Here is a 20,027-nt window from a genome sequence, read left to right as displayed (position 1 = left end):
TTTCAGGAAGCTCAGTTCACTTGATTAACAGTTGTATAATATGAAATGACACATTTATGTAATGTCATCAACATACAATATCGATAGTTCCAATTAAATTATTGTTCTTAAAACCAACAATTAATAATATCAATAAAAGTGTATATTTGTATGTCTTGTTGTAATAATTTTTCGTTCTAGGTTGAAATGTAATATATGTGTCGAGTATTACAGTGATGAATTCAATATTGCTCCTTCGAGAAATCATTTGCTTAGTTGAGTTCTTTTCTTCTAACATAAATGTATGACTTTTTATATGTTTGCATGGTAGGTTACGTAGTGCTTGTATCGTGCAGGTATTAAACAATTTTTTTGTAGATAATGACATTTAAATTGTAGTTAGAGTAGGTATGAGTTTAAATTGCACAACGACGATCAGGGAACAATTTTGTTCATTTTGGTGCAATATATCATGATTATTATTTGTATTATTCCCTCAAGAAATCATTCGGCTTAGTCAGTTGCTGCACATTTCAGCAATAATATGCATTCAATGTATTTTGTATGCCGGAGTCGGATTTGTAATTTCAGCAAGTCTCACGTGAATATATAACGAGTGATCGAGTCATAATTCAAAATACCATACATTATCAAAATAAAGTTGTGTCTATTCATATATGATTCAGACAGACTGTGATACAGTAAAATAAACCATCACCCTCATTGTAATTTTAAAACGGGCAACATCGTAAAAGTCTTGAAATGCCGAATACTCCATACACATAATTTCGCTAATTTTAATTTAATGTACGTAATTTATCATACATCATTTAAACAATATTGCAACATGGCTCTCAAATATCAATAAGATGCAACGTTTGATTATTCGGATCCTCTTCATTAGACGTGTAATGCAAACAGCAGAGAAAGGGTTTGTGAAAGTGAATAATTCCAAACTAGATCGCTTAGTAGATTGAAAACTTAGTTGTAATATCTGTCTCGGTGCTCTTTTATTTCTATCACATTAGCAAATCAAGGAAAATAGTCAATACCGTCCGTATTGCCGCTTTCAACTTTGAACTGTCACGTTTCGCAGAAATAAATTCGCATATAATTTCTTCAATATCAAAAATTGCGATAAAAACCGTAAAAAAACACAGTATGCCCATTTTCGTCAAAATTATGGAAATTTGGTCAAAATAAAAAAAATTATAGTGCAATAAATAAAATGTTGGCGGGAAAATAAATGGCGGTCTTTTCGCATCTCCAGATTTTTTTGTATTTTTCAGTTGAATTCCCTGTGTGGCAGTCACGGATTCCGTATACGACGTCATCTGATCACCTCTGTGTTCGTTAGGTCCATCTTTATCAAGATATAATAGGTCATTAATGACGGCTTTTGTGGTGAATTATTGTAAAAACAAGTCGAAATGTTGATAATTTGTAATGTGCACTAGTGATTCAGATTTGGAATTGGTGGATTATCAACAGTAATGATGGGTAACGGCGTCACGTGGAAGAAAATCGTCATTTATAATCATTTCTGATGGAAGATGGTGTTGGCAGTCATGTACATCGTCTGTACTAGCTAGATACAGTGACAATAAACACCATTTATGTATACGTATTTTGATTCATCGGGATTTCAAGACTATTTTCGGCAAGGGAAAAACGACATTAAACGTAACATAACCACAGTGTGCAAACGCCATAGTATATTACAAAACGAGACATTCGGTTTGTACAGAATTAACACTATATATGATAATACACTTTCTGTCGTAATATTATTTTCATTCATTGTTATAATCTATACCATAGGAATTATGGGTATTGTGACGTAATATGTATTGCATTGCTCGAGATCAAGTTTGAACTAATGTGACAATCTGGTCATTAGCAAAAAAAAAACATTTTGTCATTACGTCATTATTCTCACTTTCTGCCGGACATTTTAGCAATAATGTGGTTTGTTTGGTGTTTCGATGGATACAAAAGGCCACCAGTTATCCAACTGACAAGAAACAAATTTTACGTCGTAACAGTCATGTGACCACGATTTAACTAGAACGTATGCCACAGTGTTTTTTACCAACCAACCAAATACAGTGCATGCAAAATTTCATCGTTTTTTAACTGGCTAAGGGACGTCACAACACTCGTGTTTAATACGACATATTTACTGCGTGTGGAATACATTGTTTTCTTTATTGATTTCTTTTTATTTAGTGGTTGTTCACATAAAATTTAAAGTATATTCAACTTAAAACACAAAGTATAACGAATAGAAATTCTCTCTCTCTATTATCATTGCGTCAAATAGTATGCTTACATAAATCAAGGAACAGTGACGTAATGACGACAGAAAATGGAAAATGAAAAAGGGACAAAAACAAGTTTCGCGGCTCGTTCGCTTCCAATGAGATCTCGGCGGCCATTTGCGAGACTTTGCATGATAACGAGACCTCTCCATGTCGTTGTTTCATCATTTCTTGTTATAAACCTACTCTGTATTTATCATGATGTTTGGTCGTCATGTCACAGCATTATTTATGTATGAATCACGTACTACAAGTAAAGATAATGCGGTATAAATAATCGTAAATAATTCATAGATAAGCCTAAGTAATAGACACATTGACGCTTACTTTAAAAACCACGGAAACTGCTTATTCATATTTTAATCTAACGATCCGTCAACGTTGTTGAAGCAAGAATTCGTGTTTGTCCTAATTTGGTTGGCAATAATATCAATATTTGATTGAACATATGCTATGAATTTCTTGGTTTTGGAGACTTTTATTCGCGTTCAGCTTGTTACGTGAATCATTATTAATGCATTGAGTAGAAAACAAGTTCTAAAACACATTATGAAGAAAAATATTGAAGGCCAAGAATTATATTTTACTTAAGCTGTTTGGATAAACATATTTATACATGATACATCAGTAAACATCACTATACTAAGGGAGTACTCATGTCTGAAGGGTATATTGCCCGCCCAAATGAGTTACTTTTTCTCTATTTCGTTCTAGAGATGACGTCATCTTGACAAAAAATTGTTGTTTTGCTTACTAAAAGGCAGCATTTTTTTTTCGTCATTTGTAAACCACGTGAAAACATCCTGCAATGTAATTAACTGGCAACACATTCAACATTGACTTGAAGCACAGCAAGGACTTGGTTATCGTTCATTCAACTATTCCAATTAAAACCTAAATAATTCGTCTACAAGACTTTATTGGCCATAGTTTAAAGCGCGGTGGTCGTCGCGCAGCGCGTGTTCGAATTTTATGTAAATAAACAATGTATTTTACACGCGTTGTATACGTCGCTATGAGTCCCATATCGAACAGGACGCGGCACGACGACTGCCGCCCTTTAAGCAACTGAGCGACTGATCGAGAAGAGGAGGTCGAGGAGATTACGTCTATGGAAAAAGTAGAAGTGAATAAAATATACTAGTGTGTCGTGACACAAATGACGAAAGAAATATTTAGTCTGTACAGTACACGGCTACACAACATTCTCAAAATTTTGTGAAACGGGAATCTATATTCTCATATTCGCTGTTTCGAAGTGGTTTGGGTCTGTATATACTCGGATCGCTCTTTTATTAAATAGATTATCAGCATATCAAAACCAGATTTCAAGTCTGGGACATTTTTAGTATATCCAACCTCCTTAGCTTACCTATAAATCAGAGATTATAGTAGATTATAGGATAGAACATTGTAGTTTAAATATTTGTGTGTACACCAAGATAACGTGGCCTGTATGCGTCAATAAACACACATTCCATTAATCTGTGTGTGTATGTATGTAAGCCAATGTTAAATCATTTGTTGATACACGGGGCTATTTTACTGTATTGATATAGAATAGCATCACCATACATAATTCAATTGCAATGCCTATGCAAGTTACTAACGGTTGTAAAACTACATATATTCAATACTAAATTCAAACAAAATATGTCAGTCTGTTTATCTGTGTCTGATTTCCAACAGTACATCCGAGTCAAAATTGAATGGATTGTAGAATAACCAAAACTGTGTACATTAAAAAACAATGGGTTGTCAACAAACCGTCTTGGATTTGTTAATTATACTTTTTACCTAGGGACATTACAGGAAAGGGGAAACATATTCTTGACAGTTGATATCCAGTTATCTGTGTTTAATATAGAGGGTTATGAGCCGTTCTATTTATAAAACTACTGTGAAAGGTACCAGTATGACACACTACAAATAGGGAATTGGTGCACATCTTTTGATGTTTGCCGCAATTACAAAAGCATCTTTGTATTCTCTAGGGGTTTTACTTCAATCAAGGCTCTAGATGCGCGATCTTCCCCATGAACCAGTCAATTATTAATATTCGCTGCTATTTATAACAGAACATTTAGTTAATCTCAACGTGTCTACATTGCCCCCCATTTAAATCATCTCCTATATCGACAGAGCGTATCAGTGACATAAACTTGAATTGGTGAACGTAAGACCATTCACAGCATTGGGTATTGGCATGCAGCCGCTCATTAAATTAAAAAATAATGTTTTGAGAGATAAACTACATCCCAAATTACGAACAACTACACAACTAAACAGTTGTTGCTTTGAAAAATTATGTAATTTTACCATCTCGCAGAAGCCCCTATGATGTCTAGTATTGTCTACACTTACGTTTTTAAATGCACATGCAGTAAATTACACAACACAGATATAAAAGAAGGAAATTCATCACCTTATCGTGGAGGTCGTTGTAATAACTAATAATGCATGTCTCGGTGACGAACACAAGCACACATTATAACTGGAATTCAAAAAAAAAAACAGTCTGTACAAATTCCGTTAGAAAAAGCAAATCTAAAAAAGTGTCAATGCGAAACACAATAGTGTATGCAGAGTAAAAAAATCATTGTCGGTGAGTAAAGCCTTCATAATAATATTTATAATATTATACACGTTTTCAATGCCATGTGAAATACACCATTTTCCATGCACCATTTTGATTGCAAGATATATCATTTAACTTATGCAGCCGGTCGACATATTATATCGATTACGACTTGATGTGACCCCTAATATATAATAGGTCTATGTTCAAATTTAAGATTGATATCCAAAACTCGTATTCCAATGATCACCAACCTAGGGAGTCAAAGGTTGAATTTGATAGGAAATAATATGTATAATGTTGTATGTTCTAAAATATGTAGATAATATATTGTGACATAAATTGTAAGTGAAAAGTACTTTTAGAAATCAAAGACCTTGCTGTTTGAATGAAAAACACATATGTTTGGATACTTCGCAACAACCCATTGCAAATGTTTATTTTTTGCCTGTTCATACAGTCACTTTATGCATAGAGCCACTGGTGGCGCTGTATACAATTGAGACCTAATTAGGCTTGCCTTCGCAATTGTAGATTTGAGTGTAAAACGTAGAAACAGTTGTTAAATTTGGTGACCAATTTAGTATGATAGAATGCGTCTTCAAATAACCACAATAGACAGAGCGGGGGTCGAGACCGAATATACGTGATTCCGGCGTTTAATACTAATGCTTTCTATTAATATTTTCACTTTCAAATAATATTCATGAGATATGTCATAACCTCGTTAAAGGTTATTAGAATATTGTGTACGCAGTGTGCATGCTTCGGACACTATTCAACAACGCATGCGTCATCACGGAGGTCAATTGAAGTTTACGTTCCATGTAACGGCAACGTAACGTTGAGTACCGTCAATGAGGTTTCGCCATATTGATGGTGCTGAACGTTGTGTTCGTATTCGAAGCTCACAAATAAGTGACACTACCAGATATATACAAGTATAGCCAACAAGCCACACCAACCCAGCGACTGCTGATTATTTGTACACACTCTCACCATGTCATACGCTGTAATATGCAATTACAATTATGGTTTCCTCATAACTCTGGATTGTGTTGTTAGCAGAATTTGAGACACATACATCCTGCCCCCCCCTGTGGCATAATGGTATATCTTAGACAGTGGCATGGTGATTGTGAAATACCTTGGAATGTACTAAGCCCAGTGCTGTTGACAATGGAAATAGATATGACATCATTGACCCAAGTCTCCTACTTTAAATTGGTAGAGCTTGGATTAAAATTGGTTTATTCAACTACTAAATACACAGATTTGTCCGCTATTTCGAGATAACCAATCATTTCGTTGGATACATTTTGTTGTTTGCATGGTCATAATTTAGCTGACTTGATCCTGTAATATCCTGTGTTCTAATTCCTGACTCCAGTAAGCTGTCCCTTATACTGAGGTACAGACGTGTTGTGCATTAATCCCTGCTGATCAACAAGAACTGCAAGGAATACCGGCGCTACTAGTAGCAGCAGATAGCAGGCAGTTGCCGACACTCCCTGGACTCAGAGCGCGAGTTTAAATTGTAGTGCAGCTGCTTCGACAGAGTGTCTGGAACGAAGGAACGCAAGATATATTGTATATTGAACGCAACATATATTGTATATTGCTGTTCACCGGAGAGTGGAGTGGTCCCTGCAGCATCGATTGAGTCCCAAGTTTTATTTGTTTACTGTATATCCCCATTCCTTGCTGGTTCCAGCACCCCGTGCTATTTATGTATTAAAGTGAAGGAAACCTTATATATTGTGTTGCTTTGATTTATTGTATTCGTTACCGATATAATTGCTCAGCCTCAGTTGTTGTGATATACTTTCACCAAACGACCCCCACCTCGTGACAGTAGACGAGCTGAAGGGAGAAGACTTATAAGATAAACTCGCTACAAGAGATGTATATTATTAGACTTGTATTGGAGATAAGCTCCCAGCTCCTGAATGCAGAGTAGCCTCACAAAGGCCTCTCCCCGTATTTGACGTCACAATATTTTCAGTAACTATAAGAGTATGATTTTAACTTTAACAAATTTGTACTCCGATTGGTTGCAAAAAATACACTAAATGCGGTCAAAATAGTTTTTCGTAAATACCAACTATCCCGTTCACATTGTTTATTATAGGCCAGGTGATTTAAACATGAATTACTGACTAATTGGTAAAATTATAAACTTATAACACCAACAAATACAACAACATTGATTTCAAATATATACGTTTGTTTTGGCGTGTACTTTACCTTGACAGCCTGGGAGCTTCTTTAATCATTTCAAAGTATTCAAAGAACAAACACATACGTTGGAAGTTGCAAAGAATGTTCACTTTGTTTAGTAACATTTTAGTTGCTTTTGGTCATGAGTTACTTTGTTTCTAAATGCTAGCTCATTTTACCCAGCTTTATTGTTATGTTTTTATTCGTACATCCAGTATATGCGAAGATCGTGATCGACTGAATAGTCTTTTAAACCATGTGACAGTATAGCTGCATTAATTTGACTCAAATGACGTATGTTATAATGGCGGCTCATCCACTAACACAAAGACGGCTCCATGCAGACGAGAATTTATGCCGCCACTCGATGTGTATGTGCAATTGTCATACAAATAACCTCCATATTTGTAAGATTTCACCGAATATGTTTTCCTATTTCCACTAAATCTTCTAAAACGTGCCTAAATGTTGTTAAAATAATCCTTTAAAACCAATGATCTTTAAACGCATATATTCATTTATACTTCTGCTGTTTTCCAAATTCGCGTGACGCCAGGTTATAGACTACTTTCCCGGAAGTCGAAAATACGTTACGCATGCGCGCGCATTCCGTTTTGGGCTGTAACGTAAACTTTCACGCGTGATACTGTGCTTCTTGGTGTACCAATCGACGTCACAAAAATAAAATTCCCTTCTATTGACTATCAGCAATCTGACATGTTTGTATTTTCCGCCGTGACAAAGCAGGAATATTTTTGCACTCCAGTTTTGCTACTTCCAGGAAAGTCGTATATTCCCAGTAGTATAGCGCCCCCATTCCCCGAGCCGTGATGATGGGTATACTATCTATACAGAGAATAACAAATTTAAGCCAAGTTATTGTGTTGAAAGTAGATTGTATTTAAAAATAATAATAATAGCCTTCATAAAATAAATTCAATTTATTATTGTCACGTACTTTCAGCAAGTGGTCACCTTTTCCCAACAGTTTGAAAGTGGTTGTCTACTAGTATTTTCTTATTCAGTCCGAGTCGTAGGAGGGTTATTTCAGTTGCAAAGAAACCTGGTAAACAGTCATAGACCAGGTATCAAAATTCTAATTGATTGACTGGCTTATTTCGTGGGAGACTGGTTAATATACGTAATTTACCATCTTGATTTCGGAATATCAACTTCTTATCACATGGTAATTTTTACAATAAAATCTGCTGTAATGAAAATAGTTAAAGCGCAACAGTAGTCGGTAAAAAAAAAATGTTCATTGAGGAATCAGTGACTTTAAATGCATACAGTTGCCATAGTTACATACTCAGAAAGTTAGTATATAGAATTTAATGGCTACAAATGAAATATATATATTTGAAAATATACAGCTGTCGGGGCTAAAATCTCCGACACACTCCTTGCACAATGATGGCGCACGTCTGAAAACTAAATAAACAGACGATTATTAAAACTAGTCGTATGAGGGCGCAAATAAATCCAACCTTTGACCTAATTTTGATTGTGAACATGGCGTCGAATACAGCCCCAACGGGCGTGAAGAACGAAAAAGTGGCTATTGTTGGCAGGTATTTAATTTATTTATTCAAAATTATTTATAGTAACAGTTTTCATTTCACTAACCTGGTCGTTGAACCCACATGTGCAAGTGCGGTACGGTGGAGTGCAGCGTGTGACCTCAGTTATCCCGGTTTACACGCCCCCCCCCCCCCCACTGTAACTTAAAGGGGAACCGATACTATAAATAAGGGTCAAGATGGCATGCATGCTTATAAACGACACATCATTGCCAATGGTAATGTCACAATTGCTGTTTTGCACATCTGTGATTTTGAGAAGTATAGCGGCGTTATCGTACACATCGGCGTAAAGCGCACTATTACTATTGTTTAACTATGGTGAGTATGTCCAGGGTTTAACTTATTAGAAGATCGGCAAGGGGTATTAAAGCTGTAATCAATTGTTTTTATTTTCGTAATAATTTATTTAAATAAATAAAAACGTTAATTCGTAGACAGGGGCAAGGTGTAAAATGTAATCAGCTATTTTATTCGTCCGTAATTTGTACAAAGATCATTTTTTAAATTAAATGTCGTAATTCGTACGCAATTTCCAATTTTGATTCTTAAATACAAATTATCAAAAATATTATTAAAATATAATTAGGAATTTATTTTATCTGTAAATTGTAAAAACCTATTTTTTACTCTAAAATGCCGTTTTATTTTCTTGTAACCTGTACCAGCTATCCCCCTTGCCCCCCTTACTAACCATGCTCCAAATCTTTACAATTTTGAAGATATATTAATAGTATAGCTTCCCTAGTCACTGGCGTGACTGTATTTAGAAATCCATTTTTAACTCCAAGGTCACTTACAAATAAAAACATTTGTTTAGTGTATTTTTCGCAGAGTATGCATAAGCATTACGAGTACCCAAAATACTTTTTTATTTATTTATTTTTTATCATTGGCCTTTTATAGCGGGTGACAATTCTATGTTATTAATAAATTACTGTAAAATACTTTATTTTCGCTTGGAATTAATTTTCGCTATTTTCGCTGAAGGGACGATTTAGTGAAAATAAAATCCAGTGAATATAACCTTTTTTTCTATATTTTACATTCAACTTATCAAAAATCAGTGAAAATAAATTCCATACAAAACACCCAAAAAGTATTTTCAGCGAAAATTAATTCCAGCTAAAATAAAGTATTTTGCAGTATATTATTGTAAATCTACTACTGCAATCATAATCTATGCAAATTAGAATGTGTAGTCAAATGATTATGCAAATGAAACATTTTAGACTAGCTTCATACATCATTCAAAACCAAAGAAGACACTTCCATTGGCTATAGAAAACATTAAGTAACGTCTATTACCCATAAGTCTTTGTAGGATTTCTCTAGTCATTGGTTGCTTTACTGCCATGCATTCTAAAACACTCATAAAGTCTTGTTGTTTTCAAACATTTGAAATTTAAAAAATATTTATAATATTTCATTTGAAATTTGAAAAAAATATATATTTATAAAAATATAAATATTTCATATATAAAACATGAAATTCACAGTAATCATGCTTAACTTTTATCCTAAATTATTTTTTGTATTCAAAATAAAATATGAATGAGTCAGACTGATTATTTCATGTAACAGTGGTTATCAATGAGTTACATCAATGAGTTACATCAATGCGCCCTCAGTCACTGACCTCCAAGTTGAAATAATACTTTTTTTTTAAATAATTCTTCAAAGTTACTCTACAAATACTTGTGTCAGGCAGTCTTTTTAGCATGATATAACTTGTTCGTAGAACATGATATATGGTTAGGGTCTATAGTAATAATCTATGAAGCAAAAATGAGTGGGTATAGCCCTGTGTATAATGCTGTGTGTACAGTGGTGCATTCGGTTGATAGATGTCCCCCACCCCAGCCCTGTGTACCTACATAGATAAAGTCTGGGAGCGCACCGGGGATGGTGCGCAAGTTGAAAATAAGTTTCCATCCAAAATCTGTTGAAATGACGATACAGTTATCCGTAACAACTATTAATTATCTGAAACTGAAATGTCTTAAAAAAACGACTAGTAAAGATGGGAAAATTGTAAAAAGGTACCGAGGAATCATCCACCAAACGCCGGCATTTTTAATTTAATTCATGCGAGAGAATCGTTTGTTTTTAGGGCAATGTAGCTGATTTCATCCACAATTGGACTCTGAACTGGGAGTGCTGGATATATGTGTTAATCAATCATCGATTTTGGTACCTGGGCATGCTATTTCATTAAAAAAGTTATATTTGTCAAAGTCCTGGACTTTGTCTATGGAGGTACGCAGGGCTGTGGTGGGGAACATCTATCAACCGAACACACAGCACTGAATGCAGAGCTAGAGTGGGTAGTACAGCCCATGACACAACGAGTATCAACCAGCTCTACGAATAAGTAATATAAGGGGATATGACATTTTTTATCACATGACCAGTGTGTCAAAATGACAGGAAAATTGTGATTTTATAAATAATGCTTATGAATCTTGTGCTATTTAGATGAAAATGGTATTGTTGCATAATTTGATTTTTTTCTGAAACAATCACTCAACAAATTATGCCATGAGTATGCATCTGTGTGTGTCATGATTATGTAAATATTGAATGTACCTTGACAGTAGTAGTGTTCACACACAATTTCTTAGCACAGGCTAAGAGATCAAATACCTTATCCCATGCTGAAAAAAAATGTGCCTTAACTTTTAGCACAGCTAAGAAATGTACAGACTAAATTTAGCCCTTTTTTAAGATCTGGTCCAGATCCTTAGCATGGGCTACTGAAGTGTAAGTGAATTCTTAGCTCGGCTAAGTGCCCAAAACGCTAAGCGCTCTCATACCAATACTTTTAATAATCGTCTGTTCAATTTAATAACCATGTCTATATAATTAGAAGACAGCATTATTACCGGTATATCATAATATGTAATCAGACATTATTGTAAACAGTCTGTGTACGTTTTCAATTATTCCACAGAACTCTGGTGTGTCTCATATTAAAGAGTTTTATTGAAGAGATAATCAAAAGATGACAGGCATAAATTTGTACAATAAGTCCCCCTCTTCCCCAAGTTAAAGTGGAGGGGTCGTCATTTGCTCACGTGCAGGAGTCCCAAGCGACGATAACACAGACGCTAAAAATCATGGGTAAACGCTTGCTTGTAAAACAGCGACACACTATAGCCGGCTGCTGCATGTACAGGTGACGACTTCCTCGCTTTAACAAACAAATTTAATTGCGATATTGCGGTAATTTGAACATATATTTATTTCATAGTGGACTGATTGGACAGAGTTGGGCCATGCTTTTTGCTGGGGCAGGCTACAATGTTAGTCTCTTTGACATTGACCCATCTTTTGTTGCCAAAGCAATCAACAACATCAAAGAACAACTCCACGAACTTGAGAAGAGCGGTATGTTGAAAGGAGCGCTGACGGCAGATGAACAGTTTGGTTTGATTTCAGGATGTGACAATTTATCAACAGCCGCTAAAGGTGCTAAACATATACAGGTATACTAGCTTTTAAAAAATGAAATATTATTTATCATTGTTATTTTCCCACCAAATATATTTTAGAACATGAACTTAATTTTTTTTAAATTCTGGATTCTAGAAATAATCCTTATCATTTTTATCTATGAAAACTGTCCTCAAAATAAACATATCATTTGGAAAAATATTTTTTTCCTGGTGACAGTCTTTGTCCATCCATTCGTCTGTCCAGAGTTGTATTTCAGAACCTTGTTGACTAAATCTGTTCATTCTCTACATTTGCCTAGTACTTTATCTGGGACATATTGCAGTGGTTTACTGATTCAATTGAAGATGGCTGACTGGCAGCCACTTTGTTTTTTGGAAATGTGGTATCTTATGCATGCTTTGTCAGTGTTCAAATTTGGTACATATATTTACATGTTAGGATACATGTCTATGGCAATTTGTTGCGCAAATGAATCAAAGATGGCTGACTGGCAGCCACTTTCTTTTTTGGAAATGTAATATCTTAGAGTATTTGTAGAGTAACGTTGAAGAATTATTTAAAAAAAAAAGTATTATTTGAACTTGGAGGTCAGTGACTGAGGGCGCATTGATGTAACTCATTGATGTAACTCATTGATGTCATTTTCATTAAATAAAAATTGTACAATTTAGATTACATGTTTATGACAATTCGTTTTACAAACTGATCAAAGATGGCCAACTGGCGACCATCTTGCTTTTTAACCATACTACTATATTTCTCTAAGGCTTTAGGGACCATTTTCATTCATATTTGGCACATACATCATACATATTGGAATACATGTCCATGTCCATGTTGGTTTGTTTCATAATCAGATCAAAGATGGCTGTCAGTTATATTAATATTGGCAAACCATTTTTACCTATTGGCACTCTAGACTGCTAGCATGTGTCATTCAGATTCATTTGATTAATAAAATCCTGCATTATGTGTAGTCTGGAAATAACATTTCTTCTATTTACATTAGGAGTGTGTTCCTGAAGAATTAGAATTGAAAAAGAAAGTTATGTCGCAAATTGACTCAGTTGCTGATGACCACACTGTATTGTCAAGCTCAACGTCTACTTTGGTGCCATCTTTATTCACTGAGGATTTAAAACATCGACATAATGCCTTGGTTTCACATCCTGTAAGTACACAACCTTTGATGACAAATACTTATACATATTGTATGGAGATCTGGATAACTAATAGTTCTGCCTGAGATTTTGCGATTCACATCTGTTTTAAATTGGTTGATGGTTAGCCATTTGTTTAGTGACAATCTTCTTTAGTTCTTGGGTCAGAGTTGATAAGATTTTTAGTACAGAAGTTAAAACTTAGTTTTGCAATCAATGTGTGCATGTATTTTGTAAAACTAAATGTACATTGTAAAACAACTCTAATTATGTCAAGGACAATTTCACAAAATAAACCGGGAAAATTGTTTTTGCACATTTTTTCAAAATGTTTAATCAAGACATAGTGATAGAAAACAAAAATTAAGACAATAAAAGAAAATACATAAAAATGTGCAAACATATTTAAACTTTTTAGACTTTAAAACTGATGGCACTGAAAGGAGTTTTAGTGATTGAGAAAGGATTTAGTGTATGTGAAGTCTTTATTGGAAACATAGCAATAGATATCTACTTAATTCTGTAATTTATAGACATATGATGACAGATGTATTATAATCTCTATTATTATACGTTTGTCACCGTAACACCATAAGTTACAGCGTATTGCACTGGGTATTTTCATCCTACCATATTAGAAAATGCAAATTCCAAATATAGGGCGATTACGCACTCAAGTGCGTCTTCTAATAATAAAAACAAACATGGCAGCCCCACGGATTTGACTGGACTCCTCACAAAGAAGGGTGCTAAATCTGTTCTAAACTTGTTGGGATTCAGCATTTCCATGATGTATCCTTGGGAGGAAAAGATGTATATTAATAAGGTTATTACGAGGATACTGCAAATTATGCACTCAGACAGTATGCCATCGCATCAACCTTCGCTGCACATCAGTCGATACTGTACTGTCTTCGTGCATACTTTTAGGTATTCTCGTAATAACCTCATATTATTATCTATTTTGACAGGTAAATCCCCCGTACTATGTGCCATTTGTAGAGATAGTACCCGCACCATGGACTGACAAATCCGTTGTCACCAATACTAAAATATTGCTTGAAGAAATTGGTCTGAAGCCAATCACCATGACGAAAGAAAAACCTGGGTTTGTTTTGAATAGAATCCAGTACGCTATTATTAATGAGTGTTACCGGCTTGTTGAGGTAAGAGAGTTTGGGCAGATATCATCGTCAGCCTAGCTTTATTGTTTCTGTATAACACTATTCATATCTTCATTTGTAGGTGTGAGCTAATTTAGATAATTATGGTCAGCTATTATCATCTAAGTTATTCCTAAATACTGTATTTGTTCTATTAGTAGCACATGTGCTTACATGGTAAAACTAAGTTCTATTTCAATAATCAAATATACAGTAAATCTAATTTTTGGTTCATATGGATTTATATTAGAGTCACACTTCTCGTGAACATACTGTAAAACATGTTGAAAAAGCGGCATGCAATTTTAGCGAATTGTGGTAAAATGACGTAATAGTGAAATGTTGATTTAGCGAATCTCTCTTGTCATTGTTGATTTCTTTGTTTGGCGGCCATTTTGATATAATTAGTCCCCGTTCGGACGCAGTCCGAAAACGGGGACTTATGTTTTGACCTCTGTGTGTTCGTGCGTGTGTCTGTGCGTGCGACCGAACCTGTATCTTAGAAATGCCTGGACCAATCACAATCAAACTTCACACATACATCATACATGATATTATACATATGCACGTCAATTTGTTTCACGATCTGATTCAAGATGGCTGAATGGCGGCCAATTTTGTGCTAAAAATCATCAAAATTAAGCATTTCCCGGCTGTTTACAGATGAATTTTGTTCAAACCTTGTATATACGTTGGACATTATAGGACCTTGATGCACATCAGTTTGTTTTACGATCTGATTCAAGATGGCCGAAAGGCGGCCATTTTTGTGCTAAAAAATCATAAAAATCAAGCAAATCTTGGCTGTTTACAGATGGATTTTGTTCAAACTTGGTATATACATTAGACATTATGGGACCTTGATGCAAATAATTTTGTTTTTCAGATTAGATTCAAAATGGCCAACTGGCGGCCATTTTGTTTTAATGAATGTAGTTCTCGTTCTCTATGTCTGACTTGTTTTGACTGATTATGTTCAATTTTTTAATATTTACAATGTATATACATCATGTCATAGATATACGGATATATTGGTTTGACGAGCCTTTTCAAAGTGGCCAAATGGTGGCTATTTTTGTGCTAAAAAAATCATCAAATATCAAGCATTTATGGTTGGATTTTGTTCAAACTTATAACATACATTAGACAGGTTACATGTTCCTGATGCATGTCATTTTATTTTTCAGATTGGATTCAAAATGGCTGACTGGCGACCATTTTGTTTTAATGATTGGGCTTCTGGAGCCATATCTTTTAAATGCTTTGACTGATTATATTCAAATTTTATAAATTCGTCATACATCATGTTATATATATATATATATATGTACATGTATTCAAAATGGCTGATTTTGAATGCTGTTCCAGAGCAATATCTCTCAATATGGACAAGTACTTGTTTGACGATCAGATACAAATGTCAATCATTTTAATGTTAAAAATTCATATTCCTGACATGGTTATATTCCAGTTATATTACTATAAACAAAACTATATATCTTAAATTTGATAAGTAACGGGGACTGTGCCATGCATGGCTTGTTGATAATAAAATCATTAGCGACATCTTGAATTAGCAAATCAGTTCTCTCGCTAAATTCGCGAAAAAGATATGCTCGTGAAAAAGACTTGTTTTACAGTATACAATAACAGGGTTTTTTCTAGAAAAAAATAACAAAAGGAAGCACACACAGGCAATAGACCTGGAAATGCCATAATAGAAGGTTTCTGTGCCGTTTTAACAGTGTATCTATCGCCATTGAAATATTTTTGGAGTAATTTTAGTGTATTTGGTGTCCTGACACATTGTCAGCTAGTGTTGCTGGGAAGTTTTCACGGAGAAAAAAATATTTGCGAAAGATTTCATGTTGTACAGACAGCACAGAAGTGCGCGGTTCAAGAAATATATTTATGACTTGAAAGTTCAATTGGCAATTCGGTAAGAGGGCACAGGCCGAGAGTATCAGAGTGCTGTGCCCCTATTGCCCAGTTTTAAAAAAAAAACGTGCAATGACACTACACATTACACTTATTTGTGGCATTTCTTAATGAATGATATATACTGGTCAGATACTAGTAGCTTAATCTCAGGTTACATCAGGATTTCAGCCAGCTATCAACTATCATGTTAGTTATGTAGTGTTATGTCTATTCACCATAGTGTGATGTCTATTCACCATAGCGTGATGTCTATTCACCATAGTGTGATGTCTTTTCACCATAGTGTGATGTCTTTTCACCATAGCGTGATGTCTATTCACCATAGTGTGATGTCTTCACCATAGCGTGATGTCTATTCACCATAGCGTGATGTCTATTCACCATAGTGTGATGTCTTTTCACCATAGCGTGATGTCTATTCACCATAGCCTGATGTCTATTCACCACAGTGTGATGTCTTTTCACCATAGCGTGATGTCTATTCACCATAGCGTGATGTCTATTCACCATAGTGTGATGTCTATTCACCATAGTGTGATGTCTTTTCACCATAGTGTGATGTCTATTCACCATAGTGTGATGTCTATTCACCATAGTGTGATGTCTATTCACCATAGTGTGATGTCTATTCACCATAGTGTGATGTCTATTCACCATAATGTGATGTCTATTCACCATAATGTGATGTCTATTCACCATAGTGTGATGTCTATTCACCATAGCATGATGTCTATTCACCATAGTGTGATGTCTATTCACCATAGCGTGATGTCTATTCACCATAGCGTGATGTCTATTCACCATAGCGTGATGTCTATTCACCATAGTGTGATGTTTTTGTGATGTCTATTCACCATAGTGTGATGTCTATTCACCATAGTGTGATGTCTATTCACCATAGTGTGATGTCTATTCACCATAGTGTGATGTCTATTCACCATAATGTGATGTCTATTCACCATAGTGTGATGTCTATTCACCATAGTGTGATGTCTATTCACCATAGTGTGATGTCTATTCACCATAGTGTGATGTCTATTCACCATAGTGTGATGTCTATTCACCATAGTGTGATGTCTATTCACCATAGTGTGATGTCTATTCACCATAGTGTGATGTCTATTTACCATAGTGTGATGTCTATTCACCATAATGTGATGTCTATTCACCATAGTGTGATGTCTATTCACCATAGTGTGATGTCTATTCACCATAGTGTGATGTCTATTCACCATAGTGTGATGTCTATTTACCATAGTGTGATGTCTATTCATCATAGTGTGATGTCTATTCACCATAGTGAATTTGAGTAGCATATTCTACCTTCAAACATACATTTAACTTGTCATGTTATGATTCACTGATTCATATGATATCACTTTGATTTAGAATTACCTTATTCAAATGATCCATGAGAATCACCACAATTTTCTAGATGTACTAGGTTCATATTTTTATTTTACTGACTATATTCACATAATTTTGCAATAATGATGGTGTATTTGAATTCTATTTATATTTTCAGGAGGGTGTGGTCAACACAGAGGATGTAGATACGTGTATGAAATGGGGACTAGGCATGAGATATGCATTCATGGGAGTATTTGAAACAATTCATCTCAATGCTGAAGGTAAGGAAGCCTTAGGTGTATGACCCCCTAAAGGTTACACATCCTGGTATTTTTGGGGGAGAAAGGTGCAAATTTGCTATGAAGGCTAATTTCACAATTATTTTTTGCAAGCAGTTGTTCCAAACATGGCATGAAGTGGGGTGTAGTGTATAGTCACTGTAAAAGTACCAGGATGTATGACTTTACAGGAGTAATTAATTTTAACACTTGGTACATGACTCTTTTAAGGCAGTGGCAAGGCTCATGTGAACAAAAATGTACTTTACATGGGTTGTATACGTTACTATGGGTGACATGTGCCCTAAATGTTTTTAATTCCAGGGAAAACATATTGATCCCTTCTTGTATTCTTCTGTAAATATTTCTGAAAGTAACTTGCTATAGTACATAAATGTAGTTATATCTCCTTATTAAAATTTGATTACGAGTAATAAAATCACATTCTAATTACTAACAGCTTCCCTAGGTGAGAATTCCAATGATGAACAGTTTGTATGGAAAGAATTAAGAAACTGGAAATGTCCTCATTACTAACTGCATCCATACTTTGAAAACTTTACTACGATATGCATTCAATATGAACTGTATGAGTCAGTGATACTGTAAAGGGGGTAATTATTCACTGGGTTTTAATTTAGCTTATTTCGCTGACTGGGAAAATGCGCTAAATTAAAACACAGTGAATATGTAAAATTTAGCATAGAACACATTATCTAAATGACGAAACCGTGAATTTAAAACCTACTGAATATGCCTGAAATGGTAAATCAGTGAAATTTAAACCAAGTGAATATTAGTCATTTTACAGTATTCTGTTCAGGGCGAAGGTTCAAATGAAATTCATCCTCCCAAATTCACCAATTGGCACTTTTTAATTTATTGGTCAAGAGCATAAACAAAAATAAAGACAAACAGATCAGTAGGCATCGACCATGGCTTGTTAAAAAAAAATGACCTGGGCTATCAAAAATAGCTATCATCTCATTCATATGATGGCGCCCTCTGGAGTTGTTGTTGGGAAATAACCGTGTGGCAGCTTATTTATTGTCACATTGATTACTTGTACTGATAAGACAATTGAAGACAACAATTCTAAGATGAGTTTTCACTAACTGAATATATTGTTACTTACATTAAAAACATTGTCTTTGCTTACATGTATAAGTTTATTTAAATCATGAATGAATCATTTTTTTTTTTTTTTGAGAAAAAATTAGTTTGAACATGAGATATGTACTTATTACAAACCACATCAAGGATTTGTGGTTTGAATAAATTGTAATACAAACGGCGGTTGCTAATCAAATGTTAATGGTACATATCAAACCAAGTATTATTCAATTATTTTTGCAGGCGCAAAAAACTACTGTGAAAGGTATGCAGAAGGAATGAAGAATGTATCTAGAGACTTTGGTCCAATACCCAGTTTCACAGGTCCTTTTGTAGACAAAATGCAGGAGGAGATCTGTGAAAGCATTCCACTGGATAAACTAGCAGAAAGACGTCAGTGGAGAGATAAGAGACTGATAGCTCTTGCTAAACTGAAGAAGGAAATGGATGAAGCAGATGATAAATGATCGTAGAACAGTGGGAATGGTATGCAATTCACTGACTTTGATTTAAAAGTACATAAAAACAACATTTGTTGAGATATTGAGGTATGTTTGCTGAACTGTAGTAGAACTTTGGGGATTTGTAAATAGAAGATGGATACAATAAATGGTAGAATCATTTCAAAATCTACTTTGTAACTCAATAAAAAAATAATGTACATACAACATTTGCCATGTTTTTTTATCTCCATTATTAGTTACTAGCATGGCCATAGTGTGAATCATTCATAGTTATGACATTTAGAATGAAACATCATTTCCAGGGGCTGCTTTTGTGAAACTATGGTAACCAACCATGAAAATGTCACGTAAATTTCACACCTAAGGACATTTTGTTGAATGTAAATTGACTACCATGCAGAAATTATATCCTATTAAACAA

At 34.7% G+C, this 20,027-nt stretch overlaps 1 protein-coding gene across 2 annotated transcripts; it reads left to right on the top strand.

The window, feature by feature from the left end:
- The first annotated feature begins 8,574 nt into the window (after window positions 1–8,574).
- LOC100374307 (lambda-crystallin-like) lies at window positions 8,575–19,810 on the top strand. Of its 2 annotated transcripts, XM_085505519.1 has the most exons (7): window positions 8,588–8,669; window positions 10,792–10,937; window positions 11,932–12,166; window positions 13,147–13,308; window positions 14,269–14,463; window positions 17,927–18,032; window positions 19,386–19,810. In XM_085505519.1, the coding sequence occupies exons 3-7, from the start codon at window positions 11,957–11,959 to the stop codon at window positions 19,607–19,609; spliced, it is 897 nt and encodes a 298-aa protein (XP_085361645.1). In that variant the 5' UTR covers window positions 8,588–8,669; window positions 10,792–10,937; window positions 11,932–11,956; the 3' UTR covers window positions 19,610–19,810. The 2 variants fall into 2 exon arrangements, with proteins under 2 accessions (XP_002732600.1, XP_085361645.1); XM_002732554.4 differs by lacking the exon at window positions 10,792–10,937 and having other exon boundaries at window positions 8,575–8,669.
- The last annotated feature ends 217 nt before the right edge of the window (window positions 19,811–20,027 follow it).

Source organism: Saccoglossus kowalevskii, chromosome 11, assembly GCF_978046115.1.
Source record: "Saccoglossus kowalevskii chromosome 11, keSacKowa6.1, whole genome shotgun sequence".
NCBI classification, from domain to species: Eukaryota; Metazoa; Hemichordata; class Enteropneusta; family Harrimaniidae; genus Saccoglossus; species Saccoglossus kowalevskii.
Note: the sequence above shows the minus strand (reverse complement) of the source record. Positions and strands in the feature narration are given on the sequence as shown.

Coding starts and splice junctions, on each gene's coding strand:
- LOC100374307 (XM_002732554.4), top strand. CDS start 8,611: ATGGCGTCGAATACAGCCCCAACGGGCGTGAAGAACGAAAAAGTGGCT. Junction 8,670..11,931: donor AAAGTGGCTATTGTTGGCAG/GTATTTAATTTA, acceptor TTTATTTCATAG/TGGACTGATTGGACAGAGTT. Junction 12,167..13,146: donor AAGGTGCTAAACATATACAG/GTATACTAGCTT, acceptor TATTTACATTAG/GAGTGTGTTCCTGAAGAATT.